Here is a 22,288-nt window from a genome sequence, read left to right as displayed (position 1 = left end):
GCGCCTCCCAGTGGCCAATTTTTTTAACATTTTGCACAGACCTCTCAGGCCAATAGACAAAGAGGCCTACCAAGTTTAGTTTCAATATGTCTTTTTTTTAACCTTATCTAATAGCTGCTAAAAGCTGATTGGTAGATGGCAGCCATGTTTTTCAAGATATGCAACTGCCCTCGGACCTTAATGGCACCTTAGACAAAGAAACTGCATGCAAAATTTTAAGTCGATCGGACCAACGGTTTCATAGTTAGTCATTTTTAATTTTTTAATTATTATGGCACCACCAAGAGGCAGAAGTTTTTTTGTTTGTGTTCTCAGAATGACCCCATACATAAGTGTACCATATTTGGTGATATCTCAATCTGTTCAAACGTTATAACTGTTTTAGTAAAAGTGGCCACACCCACTACGTATGTTTTGGTGTATCGTTTGATAAATCAGAAGTTCAATTTGAATTTTTTTCAAACAATCCAAAATAGAGAGAAAACGAGAGGGTGGAGCCAAAAATGGCCAGAGCTTAAAAGATTCGCCATGATGCAGGGAATCACTGGAAAAAATATTTTTGTTTTCCTTCCTTTTTTTTTTTTTTTTTTTTTTTTTCCACTATAGCGCCACCTATGGGCTGATTGGGGCGATGCCATGCATATGCGGATGGAAACGCCTTGTTGATGAGAGAGGTCAACTCTATATGAATTTAATTTTCAATGCAAAATCACTTAAGCAAGAATATTTATCGATCCCTCTGGGGGAGCTGGGGGGTTGGCAATGTAATTGGATATTGTGATTTTTTTTTTTTTTTTTATGTAAATATATCGTGAACACATTTCTTGCATATTGCCCAGACCTGGGAAGGAATTTATTTATTCACACACATTCAAAGTCATTACCCTTCCGAAGCAGCTAAACTGGGATGAATGGTAATAAAACACCAAAATTAAACTCGCAACAACCCATAATAAGTGATGTATTTGCCCGGACAACGAAATACCCGACCGATAGCCCATGATGGAGAGAATGCATGGATGAAGTAAGTTCATTGCCAAAGAGATGTTGCCCTTCACAACTGTTAAAAAGCCATCTTTCAAAAAGTTTTTCTTTTTTCGGTTTCATTTGAATTTTTAGTTAAAATGAATAAAAAATTAAGTTCAAAGTTTGAAATCTTGAGTTATTGTGTAGGCTATTGCTTAACGAAGATTACCCCATAGTACCACTTAGCGTCCAACCAGCGGTAATACCAGTGTTAGTCGGTTTCAACGTGAACACTGCACCGATATGAAAATTATAATATCGTGGCTAGTCTACGGCGTTGGCTCTGCATAGTGGCCAATGCGTTGGTTTGCATTTATAGTTCTGCATTGGTGTGTCTGTCATTTGAGTAAACAACCATAACGCTATTGTGACAGAAAATGCCTTAATTTCTGAAATAACTGTAAATTTCATAAATAAAGTCAATGCAATGGTATTCGTGGATTCAAAAGTATTAAATTATTGAAGCGTTAAAAACGAGTTCATCAAAGTACGTAGTATTTAGGTACATATTATGTAATATACAATGTTGCCTGTCATGCAGAGAGACAATAAATCAGGCATATACTGTATAATTGTTTTTGACTCTTAAATAATAATAAATAATGTGGCATACTTTGACGCTCTGTGCTGAAAAAGATTCATCAAATTAATCAATAACTGCTTGTTTCACCAGCACACAATGGGTTTCGTTTTAAAGCTTAAGATCTTTACTCTGCATTTAGGCAAAATAACCAATAGGCGCTATTTAAACTGATGACAAATTAGAAGCGTTCCGTTTCCATAAATTATGAAATATGATTATTTACTGTACACCATGCAGTTAAACATATGGTCAAAACATCAAACAGATCGGAAAGTTCTGGATTAGAATATGATGTGAAAAGTATTGTTTCAATCACATACCTGATATATAGAGAGTAAAAGACCAGAGAAAAAAGCACAGAGTTTATTAGATGTAAACAGATGTGTCTTTTGTCGTGTTTTTGCTTGTTCATATAAAATATTAAATGGCAGATGCTCACAAAAAAACAAAATGGGTCCAAACACAAAATGACATGATCACTGATCAGTGGATATAGATACATAGATAAAATGATCTTGGAAAAAATGCAACGCTACCACAGATAATTTCTTGTCATGCTGGGGGCGGTCTCTGATAACACAGGGGACCAATCACAGCAGTTGTCAACACATCGACGTGCAGTTACATTTTTGAAGGGGTGCACGTCAGGCTACACCGTAACCGGCGAAAGAACGTGTAGCCTACAGCATAGGTTCGACGCAAAAGTATAAATCTGCCTTAAATGTCGTCAGGCCAGATTAAATGGTTTGAGTGAGCTGTACTTTCTCTCAAAAGATTTCACATTTGTGTTCAAATTTCTTTTTAGACACAATAGATCCCATGCTGTCAGGGCTGGCCTTACAGCAACAACAACTCCAACATCCACAAGTGGGACATGGTCCACTTGGCACCTTGGGCCCCCAGGGCCAACACATGCAAGCCATGCAAGCAAATCGGCAGTTAAACCCAGCATCCCTACAGCAACTTCAACAACAGCAGCAGCAACAGCACCAACAGCACCAACAGCAGCAGCAGGTTCAGCTAGCTCAACTAAGTGGTGCACGCGGTCCTTTCAACCCCTCGAACCAGATGCCTGTACCTCCTGGCTGGAACCAGTTGCCCTCTGGTGTTCTCCAGCCACCGCCTGTCCAGGGTCCTATGGGACCAGGTTGGAGGAAAGCCCCACCACAACAACAAATTGGGCAGCGTCAACCCTCCTTGACATCTGTTCAGACACCCAATCATCCCCCACCTCCATATCCATTTGGCAGCCAGCAGGCTGGTCAGGTTTTCAATACAATGTCACAACACCAGATACAACAACAGCAGCAGCAGGCAGGGGCAAATCAGTTTGCAACCCCTCAGCCCAAAGGACCCCATGGAGCACCAGGATTGGTCAACACAAGAGCACCTCTTCCTCTGCCTCCCTCGTCTGCCCCGCAGGGGAATCTTGCTGCTAAGTCCCCTGGTTCTTCATCTTCTCCTTTCCAACAGGGATCACCTGGAACTCCTCCAATGATAGGACAGGGGCAACTCGGTCCACGTCCCACAACCCCACAGGGATTTCCACAGGGCGTTGGATCACCAGGAAGAGCTGTGATGGGCCAGCAAGGAAACATCCAGCCAGGCTTTATGGGTATTCCACAACACGGACAGGTTCCTCAAGGTGGTATGGGAGGTAGGTTTCAGCCATTTTATTTAAAAAGTCATTCTAATTTGGTTGGCATTTGCATGCCTGGTTTTGTTGCTTGCATTTGTGTGCTTCAAAAAACATTTTTAATTGCAGGTATGCCCAAACGAATGCCCATGGGGTTCCCAAATGCTCCTGTAAATCAGAACTTTGCACAAGGACAGGTTACTTCCAGTGGAGCATGTAGTACACCCCAGCAACAAAACAATCAGAGCATGGCAAACACGGGTAAGATGTGCATGAAAAGATGTTTTAATATGGTTTTGCCTTTTTTTTTTTTTTTTTTTTTTATTGTCTGTATAAATTTGACCATTATCTAAGTATAAAGCATAAATTTAGCCTTTGAAAATCTTATTAAAGGTGTCCAGTCTTCAACCTCAGGACCAAACCACATGCAGTCCAATCCCCTTCAAGGTGGTGGAATGAGCCATCACACTGGCATGCCGGTTCAAACCCCAGGAACCACCTCAGGAGGTAGTATGGGGCAGCCTCAACAAGGTCTCCAGACTCAAATGATGGGTATTCAGCAGTCCCAGCATCAAACACAGACAGTAGCCTCCTCCCAAAGTCAAATGGTACAAAGCCAAACAGGGAGTCAGACTGTCCTGTCTAGGCCAGTGAATACAGGGCAGCGAGGGATGACGCCTCCCAAGCAATTAATGCCACCACAGGGTCAAGGTATAATGCAGAGCCAAAACCAACTCGGTGGAGGACAGGGACATCAGGCATTATTACTTCAACAGCAGCAGCAGCAACAACAGCAGCAACAACAACAGCAGCAACAACAACAGCAGCAACAACAACAGCAGCAGCAACAACAGCAACAGCAGCAACAAAATGCCATGATTGAACACATGGTAACTGGCCAGATGCAGAGTAACAAGCAGGCCTTTGTCACCAAAGGTCAGCCTGGGGTCATGCAAGGCCAGATGATGAGAGGCCCTTCACCCAGTATGCAAGGTAACCTGCCACAGTTCCAGTCTCAGATGGGTCAGCAACAGATGGCTCAGCAACAACATCAGCAACAGCAACAGCAACAAATGGCTCATTTGCAACAACAACAGCAGCAGTTACAGCAACAGCATTTACAACAGCAGCAGCAGCTACAACAACTGCAACACCAACAGCCACAACAGCAGCAACAGCTACAGCAGCCCCATCAGCAGATAGTGCAACAACAGTCGCAACAAATTCCAATGAATGGCAACCCTAACCAAGCATTAGTAATGCATGGGCCTCAAATGCGACTTCCAGGAGGTCACCATTTGGTACAACAAAAGCAGCAGCAACAGCAGGTGATGCTGCTGCAGCAGCAACAGGCTGGCCAGCAACTTCCACATCAGCTAGGAGATGGTAGTGGAAGCTCTGCTGACATGAGCCAACAGATGGTTTCAGACATGCAGAATCAGCAACAACAGCAGGGTATGTTGGGGAGTTCTCAACACTTGCAGGTGGGCAATGGCCATTTTCCTGGTCATGGCATGCCTTTCAATCCTCAGTTTGCTGGTCAGATGCCAATGGGAGGACCCTGTGGACAGGCAGGTGGATTTGCAGTAAATAAGGATGTGACATTAACCAGTCCCTTATTAGTTAACCTTCTCCAAAGTGATATTTCTGCTAGTCAGTTTGGACCTGGTGGGAAGCAGGGAACAGGTGGGGCTGCTGCTAACCAGGCCAAGCCTAAAAAGAAGAAACCACCCCGTAAGAAAAAACCCAAAGTAGGCGATGGACAGCAATCAGCTGAAGGTCTTTGGTAAGTGCTTTTTAATATTTACTTTTTACATTTAAAATCAAGTAAATCACTTTATGCACAGTTGTAGTAAATATTTAATTCAAATTTATTCAAGGATTCGACATAAATGTCTTAAATCATAAATGCCACAAAAGTGTCTGACACTGGCAACAAAAAGCAGAGCTCTAAGTAACTTAAACAACAGCACTGCATTTATGAAAAACTCCTTTCAATTGTATTTATTTGTGGGAAAAAAAACTCTAGAGGAACCTGACCTACGATATATGTACATAATCCAATATTATTTAGAGGCTTGAGCAAAAACCGATCAGCACACAAATTCTTTTTGCCCTCTTCCCTGTTTCACTTTACATGTAAATTTTACCGCCATTAATACCGGCTTATAACGTGCGCAAGTGTTGTTTTTTGAATAAGCTGTTTTTTGATAGTTATGACTCATAACTTATGAGCATCTTGCTGTGCATGTCACATTCAGTGTCGTCTGGGAGAGGTGCTGTTAAACTTTCTGCTGCTCTTTCTGCCTCAAAAATCCACCGATTTGCGCGGCGATGTCAGCGTAAGTAGAACAACATGATGTACTGTAGCACCAGGACATGACACTGTTGTTTGGCGAATTCGACAATCTGTACCGTTACAGTTCAATCCACTTGGCATTTGTCATCGATCTTCTTGCCTACTGTTGAGTGTGTTGCTCTGTTTTCCTGTGAGCGCTCAGCCCCGCCTCTCCGGGGAGGAGACTGTTCCGCAGCTCTCAATGTTGCACTGCCTGGTTTTAATTACACTATAATGTGCTTGTTTATGTATCGTACGATACATATGGTATTGTGTAGTGAGCATCATATCGTACGGTACAATATGATACAATATTTTTTACACCCCTAATGTCAATAGTTAATAGCGCCGCTCACAATTCAGCAGCGGCGCTCCTGAATGCATATGGGGAAACACTGGAAATATTGTAAATTATTTGAATAAGAACTGCAATTTTCCATTACATGAATGAGATTGGAATTTATTATTTCTCAATACATGCGTTTGAGTTTTAGGCTACATGTAATAACCAGAAATGATATTCAGTTCAAAACTGTAGGTTACGTGTTTTGTTATTAGTTATCTGTCGTAGTATTTTATTAGTAGTTAATATTTGCCATTTACCGATGTTGCCCCAAAGCTCGATAACACACATTATCAGGGAAAACCATATATTAACCATAAAACACTTATTATTAGGGAAAGCATTTGCATTTTTAACTGACAAGTGCCGTGAGTGTCGATCTGTAGTGTTGATTCTGCGTGTGAGGCAGATTCAAATCCTCCTTTTTATGATTACACTTTTTCTTCCCATCCCCATCTCATGTCAGCAAAGGCAGACATTTTCTTTTAATAAACATGAACATCAAATATTTTAAAGGGTTTTGTGGAGACACGTTTGAAATTTGTTTAAACACATAAAAGTATAAGATCAAATACCAAGTAGGTATAATACCAAACACAGACCAACGATGATCTTACAGGTATCCAGCTGTGGCGCAAATGGCTTTTCATGAAAGGATATGCAAATAAAAACCTTCCAATGCAGAAAAAATATGTCTTGGCTTTTGTTTTGAATGTTGTAACTAACTTTTAAGTCATCTTTATTCAATATTTATGCGATTTAAACATGTATTTATGAAATAAAGTCTTGTCTGGTGGGTAGCCTACGTTTTATTTTTCCACATGTATCCAAAAACAAAAAAGATGAGACTTGAACCCAGGTCCTTTATTGACTCAGTTGGATGCTCGACCTATTAGGGTTGCTTAACCCAACCTGTGACCTTTAGTACTGTTGTCTACTTCATATGCCATTTGTGTCACATTATGGATTAAATTCTATTGTTCTTTCTTGGTAGAAAAATCGATTACATTTTTGTAAAAATTGGTCTTTACAAGTCTTTTTAGTTATAATACTAACATAAACACATATACTATTAGTGAACGCACCTAATCATTCTTTATTATTACTATTTTCCACTTTGTAGAAAAATAGTAAAGTCACCAAAGCTCTAAAATAACACAAATAGAAGTATGGGAATTGTGAGACAAAAATGTTACACAAATCAAAACTAACAATGTTTGAGCTTCTACAAAGTAAGCCACCCTTTGTCTAGATTACAGCTCTGCACACTCTGGACATTCTGCTTTTTAAACAGTATTGAAGAAGTTCACATGTATGCTGGACATACAGTATGTTGGCTGCTTTTCCAACACTATTCGGTCCAACTAATCAGTTTAAGAAAGTACAGTAAAATTCGCAATTTTACTATCGCAATCTTCATTTGAACAATCCCTATATCTATTCTTAAAATCCCAAAACCTATATTTTACAGTTTTGGTTGTGTTGATTAAAGGTGGGGGCTTTTATATACTATTTGTACCACTCTTCCCATCCACTGTGCATAGACACTTTCTCTTAATGAAAATTAACAAATATTTTAAAGGGGTTTGTCGAGACATGTTAAACATGTGACATTTCCTGTAACAGTTTAGTGCATTACTTAGGACTTTATTAATATGCCTTTTAACGCTTTTTTTTTTAAAGCACATTGAGGCATTTTTCTATAATTTTTCTGTTGAACTTATGTTTAAACACATTAAGATAGCCTAACATTGTCAGCGATTCACACCTTACTATTTCCCTCTAACTCAACGGGCAGAGGGAGTTGTTTAGATCTTTGTTTGAGGTAAAAAAAAAAATAATAATCAGATCTGTGGAAGTCAACCCTGAATTTTAACAAAAAAATTAAAACTTGATTTAAATTTACACGCATCCATCACTATTATTGCCTCTGCTCTGTTAAGAACAGATTGCCTTGCATCTTGTGTCAGTGAATTCGTATTTCACTGCAGTGGCGAGAACTCGCATGTTGTCAGGCAAGATCAAACATTGTCGATTAGAGTCCATCCATCCATCTTCTATAGCCACTTATATAGGGTCGCGGGTATCACTGGAGCCTATCCCTGCTGTCTCTGCTGTCCATTAAAGTAGCAACATTAAATTGAAAAAATAAATGTATAAAAAGTAATAAAACACACAATTTTATATAACGAAGTCGAAAACATACTGATGAACAATTACCTAAATATTTTTATTCAAAAAAGAATTAAGATGCAATTGACTTATGCAGGGGCTCAAGTACATCTGTTTTTTTATTTTTATTTTATTTATCTATATGAACTGTCTTAACTTTAAAAATCAACTACTGTCCCTCGCTTCTGTGCTCAAGTGTGCTGGGGGAGTCCTAGAATGACGTAGAGCAGTGGTTCCCAAAGTGTGAGGCACGGCGGGCACTGCAGGGGAGGCGTAGGGAGACGGTGGGATTGAACAAGTAGTCCGTTAAAAAAATTGGTATATAATTATTATTATTATTAAGCGTAAACTTTTGAAGCATGCTTCCAATCCAACTGAGTGTCAATTGTGCAATTGATTGATATATTTCTGGTGGACTGTTGAGTCTGTAGAGGACAGAGACTCTCAGTGAAGAGAGATGGCTGTTATGTCAGTTTGTTTTCTTGTTGTACATTTTAAAGTATTAAATCCACTGTTAAATCCTCTGCTTTTGTGAGAGAAATTTTCGGCTGCTGAAATTTCAAATTCGTCTTGCTTTTGCCGTTTTATAAGCGCTAACTATGCTTCTGATCTGGAACTTGGATGAGTGTGTGGTGCTTAAAGTCTGGTTTCGCGTGAGTGTTGTGCGATCCACCGAGAATCACGCGAGATGCGCTCTGCTCTATCCTACAGATTCAGGTGCGTGGGGCGGATCTAGAAATGTTTTCATGGGGTGGCATGCAGACTATGAGGGGTGGCAAAACCAAAGCAAGCACACATGTGTAGTTCTTATGGATTAAGGTACCAAGCTTCATTGCAACAAGCACTAGTTCATTAATTGGAGTCACTGTCAAATTAGAAATATCTATGAATTTGCAATTCAACTGCATTTCCACAGGAACCACACATAGTAACCATTTTGCTACTGATTTGCCAACATAAAAAATATCTCCAGAGTACCAAGACATTGTCTATTAAACACATCAACAAATTCTAAATGTTCCTTAGCTTGACATAAAACTGGCAATCTGGAATAAACCACATTATTCAGGCCAAATTGTTTTATTTTGTTAGGTGTACCCATGGATGGAGAGTGCATGCATATCCAGTGTTATTCTGCTAATAAAATCCTGTAGGCCTAGCAACTTTGTAACAGCTGGAATAAGCCATTTGAAAGGGAACATAATTTATATACAAATAAATTCTAGGAAAACTGTACTTTGGGTGGCAGTGCTGTGAAACTCTTGAATATGAATGATTTTATGCACAATAAAAGATTCTTTTAAATCACCTGTTTTGATAAACAGCCATTCTTAATGACCGATTCAAGCACTCAAATAGATATTTCACATTATATGGTAATTTCATCTCTACATCTGCCACTATCAGTCTTAGGATTTTGTTAGTCAGTAGATTAACACATAGATCAGCAATTTAATCAAGAACTTGACTGATTGGTCTAGTGGTTATTTTTTGCGTCTAGTTTTTAGAGGTTCTTTTTTCTAATTCACCCAAATATAACATTTTATTGTAATAAACCAAGATTGCATCTGTATGTCAGTGGATGGGTGTTGCAGTAAACGACACTGATAACAGCCATAACGAACATTTATCATAAAATTCAAAATAACACATTCCAGCGCTGGATCGCCAATCAAAAAAAACAGATCAGATGAAATAGAAACTCAAGAACTGGAGATGTTTCATCTGGATTATACACATACCTGATGAAAGCTATTTCAGAAAGTGCTGAGGACATGTCTCAACTGACAGTTGTCAAATAATATATCAAATAATCATTCAGTGGAGACTTGAAAAAAAAAACTGAGAAATTATTCTCTTGCCTCTCTTTTCTCCATGTATTTGTCCATATTGTCATGTTGTTGTTGTGGTTGAGGAAATAAGCTCAAAAACCTAAACCGTGAGTACCCAAACACTGCACATGCATTGCAGCAGCAAGTACGCGATTGGCTGCCGCTGTAATCAATCACACGATCAGTCTGTGTAGTCATTTGTGCGTCTTGTGAGAGTTGAGGCAGTTCGACATGACCCCTAAACAATGTCAATGTCTTACATTTATATTTAATGCATTTGTATACTTATACTGGGGTGGCAGATGGGGTGGCAATGCCTTTTCTTAGGGTGGCATTTGCCACGCCGGTAGATTCGCTCCTGTAGGTGTGCGCACGATGCACGTCAACCAGGCTTCCCTCCTTATGTGAGTACCGGTGACAGGATAGCGCTTGGCGGATCACATGTCTGTCTCATTAAACTGGGCTTCTCTCAATACCGTGGTGCAGATGACAAAACTTATGTGACCATTTGAATTCTTCATGAGAATTTTCTATTTTTAAGCGCTATGGAGCAAGTCAACCATTTCAAATGGTTACAGCGCTGACATTCCAAACAGCTCTGACAAGGGAAAGGGAAAACGCCTGCTCTTCACCAGCATCAGTTACAAGAATTTTCACATTTACACATCAACAACACCCTTACTAATATTTATCACAGTAAACTGTGGAAGTTGTATTTAAAAAGTTTTTTTTTTTAAATGTGATCGGGCTATTATTTTTAACAAATAAACAGATAATTTAAGAAAGACTAACTACCTAACTAACCATGGTAATGAGGAGCCATCCATGGTCTTTCTTGTGATTTATGGCATTACTAATGCAACTGTTAAACAATGAAAGAACTATGGTAAACAAAAGGGCATATACAATGTCGAATAAAAGTTTGGACCTTTATAAATTATTAACAAACTCATGTGTATTATTTTAATACATTTCCTGTTCTGGTGGTGTTTGAAATTAGGAAACAATCTGGACTGGTTTGGTGTCAGATATTCCTATAATCAAAATGATTCCCAAATCATTAAGAGTCTGGTAAAGGGAAAACAATATCTGATTAATAAAGGGGGACTTGAAAAAGTTTGGGAACCACTGACGTAAAGGGAACACCCACTATCGCAGATTAATGTGGTGACGGGCACTATGCAAAGTTAAGGAAAAAAAACTGCAGCAACTGTGGAACATTTGGGAATAGTGAAGTAACGGAGAACAAAATCTTCCGAAGTCTTCCTTCAGACGTCATGTTCATTGCATGCGTCACGGGGCTCATTGTCTTGGTTAACTCGGCTGCTATGATTTCCCCTTAAAACACTATTGTGGCAACAAATATACCAAATACCATGTATAATACCAAACATAAGGTCAAATGACCAATAATGATCTTACAGGATACAGTGTCAGTATAAGCCACAGTGCAAAATGGCTTTTGTGATAGGATATTCAAATAAAAACCATGCAGTTTCTTTAGAATGTTGTAAATTAACTTCATCAATATTAAATGTTACTATTTATGTGGTAAAATGTGTATTTATGCAATAAAGGCATATCGTTCGTCTACTCAATGTTTTTTTTCTATCCACATGTATAACAGACAATAAGATAAGTTAAAGCGAGTTTCGAACTTTCGATCTGTTTTACTAGAGCCGAACGCGCAACCCTGAGACCATTTCCAACACTTGTGAAATCAAAGAATTGTGAACAATTTTCTACCCGCCGTAACTTTTTAAAGACATGTAATAATAACAACAAAATACACACATTTGAGCGAGGTGATTTTGCAACGAGTCTCGTGTGAGAATTCACAGTTTTACTGCAGTGGTACTGCCTGCATCAACGAAGATCATTTTGTTTGACTGCCCACTGTATGGATGCTAAGCACAGCCCTTTAATAGAGTAACTACTATAAATAAGCTAAATAACTATAACCAATTATCGCACAAAACTATCAAAGAAAGAAAAGAAACAAGAAAGGATCCAATACAGAGTGGAACAAAACTGCTTATGCACATCCCGGACACAGAATGACATGCTTCAGTGTACCTGGACTGCTTGGAGTCACCGAGCGATCCTCGTTCCGCTTTCAAAAGCACATAGCTGTTAGATTATAAATATTGTGGGGCGCAACATGTAGTTCCACACATCCACCAGTTTGATGAGCCTTTTTTTTTATTATTAAAAAGCAGTGTCGGTCAGAGTCTGCAGAATGACTTCTGAAAAATACTCTCCATAACACCTCACAAATAAACCTGTTGATTGTGCATTAAAACAGGAACATTACCCAAAGTAGAGGGTTTGACGCTCGACAGTGAACAACAACACACTGATGTCTGTAGCAGCAGTGCATTAAATGAGTAAATGGGAATTAAAGAGATGAAACTTCTCAGATAGAAAACCTGTTTGTGTGGAACTCTGCACAAATATAGCTTCCTCTATCTATCTGTCATTGTATTAGCATATTAAGCTATATGTGTTATTTTTTAATTCAATTAAAAATCGATTTTTCTTCAGGGACAGGGAGACTATTTTAAAATCGTTTCGCAATGTGTAACATACAATTTGTTTTAGTTTTGTTTCCATTAATGAAAAAATTAATACAGTTTGTTTATCTGTCTGTATAGTGGTCTGGATTCACTGCCTCATGGATTGGAGGAAGCAGAGATGCAAGGGTTGGGTAGTGATCAAGGGGCTGGCATTGAGTCTAACTCAAAGATTTCTGAATTTGCTAATCGGCCAGGTAAGAGATTGAATAAGTATGTCTCTTGGTTGATCATCTGTTATTTTACATGACAAAACTGGTTTTACATTGTGAATAAATTTTTTTATAATGAAAATTGTTTATTTGAATTTAGGTTTACCTAGTCAATCTGGAGATCAACGGGTATTGCAGCAAATGCCAATGCAGTTTATGCCTGCACAACAGATGCAGCAAATGCAGCAACAACAGTTACAACAACAGCAGCAACAGATGCAACAACAGCATCAACAGATCCAGCAGCAGCAAATGCAACAGCAACAGATGCAAATGCAGAGTATGCAGGGTCCTCTGAGTCAAGCTGGAACATCACAAGGACCTCATCATGTCCAGCCTCAGATTAATTCACAACAATCGATGCAGATGCAACAACAGCAGCAACCACAACACCTCCAACAACAACTGCAGTCACAGCCACAACAACAAAAGGTGCAGCAACAACAGCAGCAGCAACAAATGATGATGATGCTTAAAATGCAACAGGAAGCTAAGAATCGAATGCCATTACAACAAGGTGGCCAAATACCAAAGGGTCTTGGTAATCCTACTGATCCCACTCAGAGAATGCCTGGATCACAGCAGGGCAACATGCCTGTAATGATTGATCTTCAAGGGCATGGAGGTGTTCCACCATCTCCAGATAAAGCCAGAGGGATGCCACTCATAGTGAATCAACCTCTCTCTGGACCAGCGAGAAGGACATCCCTTCCAGAGGTTGGACAATCTACACCAGGGTTGCCATCAGAGGAAAACCCTGGAAATCACAGTTTGCAGGACAGGGGATCTCTTGAAATCGGTCCCCAGTCAGGAAATGGAAATCAACAAATGATTCCTAACCAAGGTCCTAATACTAATTTAATGAAGTCTGTGCCTTTATCAGTGGCCCACCAGCCAGGAGCAAGCCCCCAACAGCAGTCACAGCAAGTGTCAGCAATAGTTGGCTCACATAATATTCACTTTTCCAGTGCTCCTTCAACTTCCCAAAGCTCCCGCCCAAAAACCCCTAACCGGGCCAGTCCCAGACCATATCACCATCCTCTGACTCCAACCAACCGTCCACCTAGTACTGAACCCTCCGAAATAAATCTGTCCCCTGAGAGACTGAATGCCTCTATTGCTGGTCTTTTCCCTCCTAAAATTAACATTCCTCTGCCACCACGGCAGCCTAACCTTAATCGAGGCTTTGACCAGCAGGGTCTAAACCCAACCACCCTTAAAGCCATTGGCCAGGCTCCACCAAACCTAGCAAGTCTACCTGTCAATAATAACACCAGTGGCAACAATAATGGCCTGCAGTCCTATCCGTCAGGTAGTGGCATGGTAAATTCTGGAGGAAAACAAGACAAACAGCCTGGAGTTGGGCAAGCTAAACGGGCTAGTCCCAGTAATAGTCGGCGATCCAGCCCTGCCTCTAATAGAAAAGCTGCCACCCCAAGCCCAGGAAGACAGAAGGGTGCCAAAAACACACTGATATTACCTCCACACCAGCAGCAAATGCCAGGTCCACAGATCATGATGGTTAGTCCCACCTCAGTGCTCCCAACTACCTCTGCATCTCTGCCATCAGCAGGACCTGAAGAATCGCAACAGAATTCAAATGCTCTGCAATCTCTTCCAGGTAGAACCGATACAGTTAGAAATGGGCAGGTACCTGCTTCACAGCCAGAACAGCATCAGACAGTTAAGTTAAGAGAGCAGCCTGCTCCTAAAATGACTAGCCCTCGGGTGCCATCTCAGGAGCCCAAAAGTCAAGAGCCTAACAATTTGGTTGAACAGCGGGCCGAAGATAAGCACCAGCCTCAGACAACACCACAACAAGAGCTTGGTTCTGCTATATCACCAGGTTTTAGAGATGCTCCAACATCTCTCAATCAACTATTGGACAATACAGGCACCCCATCCTTGACAATGAAATCTCAAAATATTACTCATCCAGGTGGAGATCCTACGCAGAAAGGGAGCCCTTATACTCTGCTAGATCAAGCAAGCCAATCTAATCCTGTTGTCTTGCAGAGCATAGATAGGGGCCCCTCTTTGTCTACAGGTGAAACTGATCAGAAACCTAAGTCTAGTTTAGTATCAAGCCCAAACATTGTCCCCAGTAGCAGTCAAAACATGCAGTCCATCAGTGCTGTATCAAGTGGTAGTTCAAACCAAACTGTACTCTTAAGCCTCACTTCAATTCCTAACCCCTCAGTGAGTTCAATTCATAATCTTATACCCATCACAAAGGCATCTCAAACTGTCTTGCAAAGACCAATCTCATCAGCACCAACTCCACAAAACCAAATCACAGTGTTTGTAACCTCAAATCCCATTAGCTCTGCCACCAACACTGTTTCTATAGTTCCACCAGCGGTTGTTTCCAAGGTGCTTGCAGTTCCCAATAAAAACATAAGACCTCCAGATGTTCGTCAACAAAACCCTACCCAAACACGTCCACAATTCATCACAGGACCTGTGTATTCAATATTTCAAGCTACATCTGTACCATCAAGTACCAATGTCATGTCTCAACCGGTCACTATGGTTGGTCCCATAGTCTCTGCAAATATCCAACTTACCCCTACCCCAGTGTCAACTACATCTTCACCTTTTGCACCAGCATCGACACCTATAGTAAAAAACTCACCTGCTGTCAGCATAGCTTCTAGCCAGCAAGGCCGCACTGTCATTGGGCAGTTTCAAGTTCAAGTACCTGCAAGTCAGGCTTCCTCTGTAAGCATAGCACCACTACCTCAACAGCCAAGCCCAGCAGTTACAAAACAGGAGAGTGTCTCTGATGCTAATGGCTCAAAACCAAGTTCTGTTGGACAATTATCCTTACATTCTAGCATGCAGTCATCGCCCTTTCAGCAGCTTTTAGCCTCTCCACCTGCTTGCTCTAGCCCAGGGGCTACATCTGTTGCCCGCAAAAGTCCCCTGTCTCCAACAACAACGTTAGCCAAAAGCAGTCCAATCCAGACTGTTATGAGCAAAAATACTGCACCCAGAATCTCTTCAAGCAGTGATGATGGTCAAAAAGAGCAAAACCCCATCACCCAGATAGGAAAAACGATGGATGTTGCCACGCCTCATGCTGCTTCTGTGGTCACATCTGTAATGGTATCTTCACTCCAGTCTTCTGCTCCAGTGACAGTTCTAACTGCTCAAGTAGCATCTCAGCAGTCTGCACTTCCTCCGAAAATCTCTTCTCCTGTATCTGTGCCCACTCCTTTTGCAGTCCCCACTTCTTTGCCTACATCTAATCTGCCTCCCCCAACCACTACCTCTGCCATGCTTCACCTTTCTAGTCCTGTTACTAATTCTTCACCACCCTCTAGTTTGCCTGCAACTTCAGTTGCTCCACCTACTGTTGCTCTAGGAACTCCCACTACCACATCTAGCTCCTCCACAGCAACATCGCAACAACTCTCTGTGGAACAGCAGCTGCCTTCACTGGTGGAGACTAGTCTGCCTGACACCACTGAAACAAGAGAAGCCATTGTTGATGCTCCTAGCCTCTCAGGTACAGTAATTACTTTTTGATGATTAAAAATGCAATTTCACTAGTTGTTACGTAGACATTTTGCTAATATCTTTTCAACATGAGTTTTTTTTCATAATCTTTTTTTTTTCATATCCATACAGCTCAACCTGAAACTGCACAAGAAGACCAACCTTCAAGTGATCCAGCTGGTAAATGTTTTTTAATTAAAAAAAATATATATTATTTTACCCATAAAAAAAAAAAAAGAGAACCAAATGGCAGTCATACACAAACTGCCTTGGTTTACCCTAACCTAAGAATACAACAGAACACAAACTGCTAAAGCCTTAAAACCCATCAACTTGTGTGAAAAACAAAATAAAAATAAATTTGAACATTCAAAAGAATGGGCACAGTAAAGGCTGAAACATTTTACACAAGTTCGTGAACACAGATGCTTCTAGCTACTAGGGATGTGCAACGGTGGTCGACTAATCAACTAGTCTTTCAGCAACTGACTAGTCGATTAGTGGGGTCGACTACTAACATTAATATTTTTAGTAGTGGTGGTTTTAATGAGAGATGCAGTTAACAAATTAATTGAGAGACGCAACTTCTTAGAGAGCATTTTTGCACAAGTATAGCTTGCTGTGCTTTAAAATTGAATGATTATCAGCACAGTAAAACCCTCTGCAAGAAGTTTCGTCTCTTCAATGATGTAAGTTTAGTCCATTTATGCACCGCTGCTGTTACAGCCATCAAAGTGCTGCATCAACAACACATTAAAAGACGATTACTGTTGTACATTAAATCCTCTGCTGTAAGTAATGTTCCCGTATTTTTGAGGTGCTTTGGAGAGATTAAAGTCTTTTGCTGATTCTGTCTGACACTACTTAAATAAATAGTTGCAGTTAGAAAGGATAAACTGCTCGATGTCGTGAAATAGATGTGTACCCACAATATTATCTAGCAGTTCTGTGCTTTTGACTGCGCAGTAAGCATCATCCTGACACTCCCAAGCTCTCTGTTTACATAGAAGCACATCATATTTTTTTTGGTGTGTGTGCAATAAGATGTTATAGTTATTTAGCCCTTTTATTTGTTGAATATCCGTTATTACTAGGGGTGTGACGAGATCTCGTGCCATGAGATCTCGCGATATTAAAACGTGACGATATTTCACATTTAGGTGAAAAGCTGTCTCACGATATCAGCATGACAGAGTGTGAGGGTGAAATTAGCATAGAAGATGCCCCCGCCACTTTTAAATAGTTTGTGTGGCAGCATTTTAGGGACCCGGTGGAAACAAACGGCAACAGAGTGACAGACAAGACACGAACAAAGGCTGCGTGTCGTTTGGAAGGCTATGTCCTCCGGAGTTAGCATTTATCGGCCGCATACGTCATCGAAGCTGTCTCGTTTCATTATTTATTTCTTTTTCTTTCTTTTTTTTGTCTTTTTCTTATTTTTTATGTATTGTCAATGACTTTTATGTATATGCACTTACATTTATACAATTGTTAACCTTTTTTGCATTCCCAATAAAAAAAAGAAAAAAAAGGAAACGAGACAGCCTCAATGACGTATGCGGCTGACAAATGCGACCTCCGGAGGACGTCGTCTTACAAAGGTAAGCACTGTAAGAAAATTGTGCTGTAGTTTGTGGTAAAACCTTCTACAGTGCTTGCATATTGTTCTGTCTTTTACTGCATATGACAATTCATACTCAGTAGAACTGAAGTGACATTCATTACAAGATGATTAGTTAAAACATTTCAAAATGCACCTGCATTGTTTTGCATTTTGTGACTTTCAGTCGAATAAAAGACTATTTTTCCAGTCAAAGTTTTGAAACACTTGCCTGAAATGTTTCTCATGATCTTAAAAATCTTTTGATCTGAAGGCATATGCTTAAATGTTTGAAATTAGTTGTGTAGACAAAAATATAATTGTGCCACCATATTAATTTATTTCATTATAAATCTAAAATGTAATTAAAAAAAAAAGTTTTTTTAATTGATGACTTGGACCAAATAATAAAGAAAAGCAGTCAATAAGTGCCCAACATAGATGGGAACTCCTTCAGTACTGTTTAAAAAGCATCCCAGGGTGATACCTCAAGAAGTTGGTTGAGAAAATGTCAAGAGTACATGTCTGCAAATTCTAGGCAAAGGGTGACTACTTTGAAGATGCTAAAATATAACACAGTTTTGATTTATTTTGGATTTTGTTTAGTCACAACATAATTCCCATAGTTCCATTTATGTTATTCCATAGTTTTGATGACTTTACTATTATTCTAAAATGTGAAGAAAAAAAAATTATAATAAAGAATGAGGAAGTGTTTCAAAACTTTTGACCGGTAGTGTATATAGTGTTAAAATATCATCTCGTTCTCATGAACCCAGTATCGTATTGTCTCGTGAGCTAAGTGTATCGTCACACCCCTAGTTATTACCGTGTTGAAGTGATGTGCTTAGTGTCATGTATCCCGAAACGTGTCTGATCGGGGTCATGTGACCATAACATATCCCAATTATACATTATTATAATTAAAAAAAACAGACTGTCTTGATTATGGAAATTGGAAGATTTGCACATCCCTAATAGCTATGCAAGCTCGATTTTGTGATTGCGATTGCATTGCGTTTCAAACTGTGTCAGACAGCAGTTCATAGCACAAGTACGCATTGTATTCTCAATGTTGCCACAAGGGGCGCTATAGCGCTTCTGTCATGGTGGAGCAACCAGGGTTCCCGCAGGTCCTTAAAAAGTATTAATGTTAAAATATCTTAAATGGTATAACAAAAGTATATTTAAGGTTGTTTTAAATTTGCAGATGTAAAAACCAATTGAGCTCCTGTTTAAGTTAAAGAATCTGTGATACATTATTTATTTTGAGTTTGTGTGGGTTTGTTCTGTATGGACATACAGTTTTAATTTTATTAGTCCAGGTCTTATAAAAGGTCTTAAAAAGTCTTAAATGTAACTCTGCTGCAACCCTGGCAACAGTTTGCAAAGAATATTGCTGAGCAAGTATGTTGAATTCAATATACCAATAAACCTGAATAGTAACACATCCAGTTTAATGACACAGACTTTTCAATGTAACCTCCACTTTTCAGTCACCCCCTCGAGTACTGAGGTTTGAATTGCCACACGTTAAGCATGTTCAGCATGTGTTGGCCAAGTGCTTGCATCTGCGTACACACTTGAGTAAAGTGTTTCTGGCTTTTGAACCAGTCCTCAAGCCAAAACATTTCTTGTAGACCGAACCAGTTTTTTTGGCTCAGCTTTAAAATTGTGCCAGATTGACTCAGAGGAATGTAGCCTGAAGCTGACAAAGTGAAAAAAGACAAAGGAAGACAATGCACGAGCAGTATTTGTCACAAAGGTGTGTAAACTTGTAACAGAGTCAAGTATGCATGAAAAACAAGTAATTTAATTTGTTTCTGTGTTTACAGGACAAGGGTTTACCATCGCAACAGAACAAGGGTAAGACAGTAACTCTTGTTACTTCATCAATGTGCTACAAACATAAGTTGTGGAGACTGTCTGATCTCTTACCGTCTTTTTTTTTTGTGTGTGTGTGCTGCATTTGTGTGTTGCATAAAAAAATCAAATTAAAAAAAAGTTGTTCTTTAACCAAATCTTAACTTGAATATTCTTTGATCATTGTTGATTCAGTGTGTAAGTAAAAAAAAAAAAAAGAAAAGTAATTTCATTGGCTTAACTGAATAAGCTCACCACATGAAAACATTAATAATCATGGAATGATTAATGAAGTCATTCTTTTGCACAAATTTGGGGAAGGAGAAAAAAATATTGTTGTTCAGCATCAAAGCAGTTTACCGCTGTTTTTCCACTTCTATAACAGATGGGCAAAGAAAAGAAAGACGCCCGTCAACTTAGCCCCAAGGTATGTATATACCAAACCTGTAGATTCCCTGCAACTGTACGTGCACGGGGCAGCGTAGCTGTCTTGGTAAATATGGTCATGAACAAGACAGACGTTATCTGTGGTAGATGAGGAAAAACAGCAAGTTGGAATTCCTCAGTAGTACAGGGGCCAGATGTGGTAAATTACTTCATTGTTAAGACCATTGACCATTCAGTTAATTTCCAAAACCCAATGAAGAGTAGAATGTGCCATATAGGGCCATATAGGCATTAGTGTCTATAGTATACAAACTGACTGTACGATTGCTCTCTAAGATCATTTTTGCTTTATTCCTCATCCTCATCGACCCTCTCGTTTTTCCAGGGATACAAGGGCCAATGCTGAGAAGGCAAAAGGTCCTAGTCGAAGGAGTTCACGAACAGACAAGGAACCTGAGGAGGAAGCATCCGACAATGGCCAGAGAAAGAGGGCTGCAAGGCCAGGGTCAGCCTCATCTAACACAGGAAAAGGTGCGGGTTAAGGCCCAAGTATACTTCGGTTTTCTGCGTGCTCCTATGTCTTGTGCATAGTGCATGCACTGTTTGTGTGCAGCTGCTGTTGACTGTACTGAAGACCTGCGTCAAACACGTCCATATGGGCTTGCGTTTAAGAGAATACTTTGAGTGCTTGAGCTTGCGCAAAAGTTGGAACGGCACGTGGTAGAACAAATGATACCCTAGCCTTTAGAATTCAAGTCTAATCTAAAAGGTACGTGTCCTGTGCGAACAGCCCCTGAGTCTACCTTAGATAGATTTACCAGCTAAATTGAATGAATAGCTGTGGACTATATGTCAGTAAAAGTCTTATGTTTAATGATGTGGAAATACACCAAACAAATGCTGAGAACAAGATGACATTTTTGATGGCTAACTGACCTTTTCCTTCTCCTTTGTCTTTCAAGAATCAAACACTGGAGCCAGTCCCACCCAGGCGAAACGAAGGAAGTCAAAGTAATCATGACACTGAGTAAACCTGTGAATTGTACATAATTTCTTTTTTCTCTGAACTTGTTTTATCTGCTGTTTTTCCTTGTTTTGAGCAAGATAACCATGTACAGAATTTTTTTTTTTTTTTTTAATCATAATACTGTATTTTGACCCTGGCTACTAGATGATATCATGTTTAGAATTGTGTATGATTTGTTGGTATGTCATTGTTTTGGTGTGACTTTTTATTATTAATAATATTGATCAATTCTGGATTAATCGTGATGCAGACTAAGAACAGAATCATGTCTGTAGTATCACTTTATAATATTGTGACAGGATCAGAATTTTTACATGAAGTATATCATGAATTAACTGTGCGTTTCAATACTGCCAACACCTGCATTCACCCTTTTATCCCCCGGATCACATGCATTAAACTATTTTTACAAGTGTGTGTTTGACTTGTTTTTGTATATCCACAAATTTGAGCTAATATTTTGACCGGAAGTGGGGTCGAAATGGTATATTAGCATATATAAAGCATACTATTATACTATGCAAAAAAAGTATGCGAAGCAGTGTGAAATGCAAAGGATAAACATTTCAAACAGTAGTAGGTTACAACTTTGTCACATAACCTCATATTATGCACTTAATTTGGCAGATGGTGTCCACTTATCTCTGAAATAAAAATGGGCATTTTACATTTAATCTGATTTTATGAAAAATGTCTTGGCAGTTCAAGAAATATTCCAGGTTCAATACAAGTTAAGCTCAGTTGACAGCATTTGTGGCATGTTGATCACAACAACAAAAAAAATGTCTTTAAAATAAGAAAGCAAAAATCAATGTTACAGTGATGGCATTTACAATAGAAGTGAATAGGGCCCATTTTTGGAGGGTTTAAAGGCAGAAATGTGAAGCTTATAATTTTATAAAAGCACTTTTTCACAACAGTGCCATCTTTAAAAAAAAAAGAAATTTCTCCCTTTTTCTCCCCAATTTGGAATGCCCAATTCCCAATGCGCTCTAAGTCCTTGTGGTGGTGTAGTGACTCACCTCAATCTGGGTGGTGGAGGACTAATCTCAGTTGCTTCTGTGTCTGAGACCGTAAATCTGCACATCATGTGGCTTGTTGAGCGCATTACCATGGAGACATAGCGCATGTGGAGGCTTCACACTATTCTCCACATCATCCACGCACAACTCAACATGCACCCCACCGGGAGCGA

At 39.6% G+C, this 22,288-nt stretch overlaps 1 protein-coding gene across 3 annotated transcripts in view; it reads left to right on the top strand.

The window, feature by feature from the left end:
- The window catches only part of LOC127419779 (nuclear receptor coactivator 6-like), a 44,311-nt gene extending 22,806 nt beyond the window's left edge, over positions 1–21,505 (top strand). For 2 of the 3 annotated variants that reach the window (XM_051661497.1, XM_051661499.1), the window contains 11 exons: positions 2,415–3,266; positions 3,375–3,506; positions 3,639–5,031; positions 12,585–12,700; positions 12,816–16,226; positions 16,349–16,396; positions 17,740–17,817; positions 19,652–19,682; positions 20,065–20,106; positions 20,452–20,597; positions 21,029–21,505. In XM_051661497.1, coding sequence (XP_051517457.1) covers positions 2,415–3,266; positions 3,375–3,506; positions 3,639–5,031; positions 12,585–12,700; positions 12,816–16,226; positions 16,349–16,396; positions 17,740–17,817; positions 19,652–19,682; positions 20,065–20,106; positions 20,452–20,597; positions 21,029–21,081 — 6,302 coding nt within the window. In that variant the 3' untranslated portion in view covers positions 21,082–21,505. The remainder of the gene's footprint in view (positions 1–2,414; positions 3,267–3,374; positions 3,507–3,638; positions 5,032–12,584; positions 12,701–12,815; positions 16,227–16,348; positions 16,397–17,739; positions 17,818–19,651; positions 19,683–20,064; positions 20,107–20,451; positions 20,598–21,028) is intronic. The other variant, XM_051661498.1, reaches the window with a different exon arrangement.
- Positions 21,506–22,288: the final 783 nt, after the last annotated feature.

Source organism: Myxocyprinus asiaticus, chromosome 29, assembly GCF_019703515.2.
Source record: "Myxocyprinus asiaticus isolate MX2 ecotype Aquarium Trade chromosome 29, UBuf_Myxa_2, whole genome shotgun sequence".
In the NCBI taxonomy this organism is placed as follows: domain Eukaryota; kingdom Metazoa; phylum Chordata; class Actinopteri; order Cypriniformes; family Catostomidae; genus Myxocyprinus; species Myxocyprinus asiaticus.
Note: the sequence above shows the minus strand (reverse complement) of the source record. Positions and strands in the feature narration are given on the sequence as shown.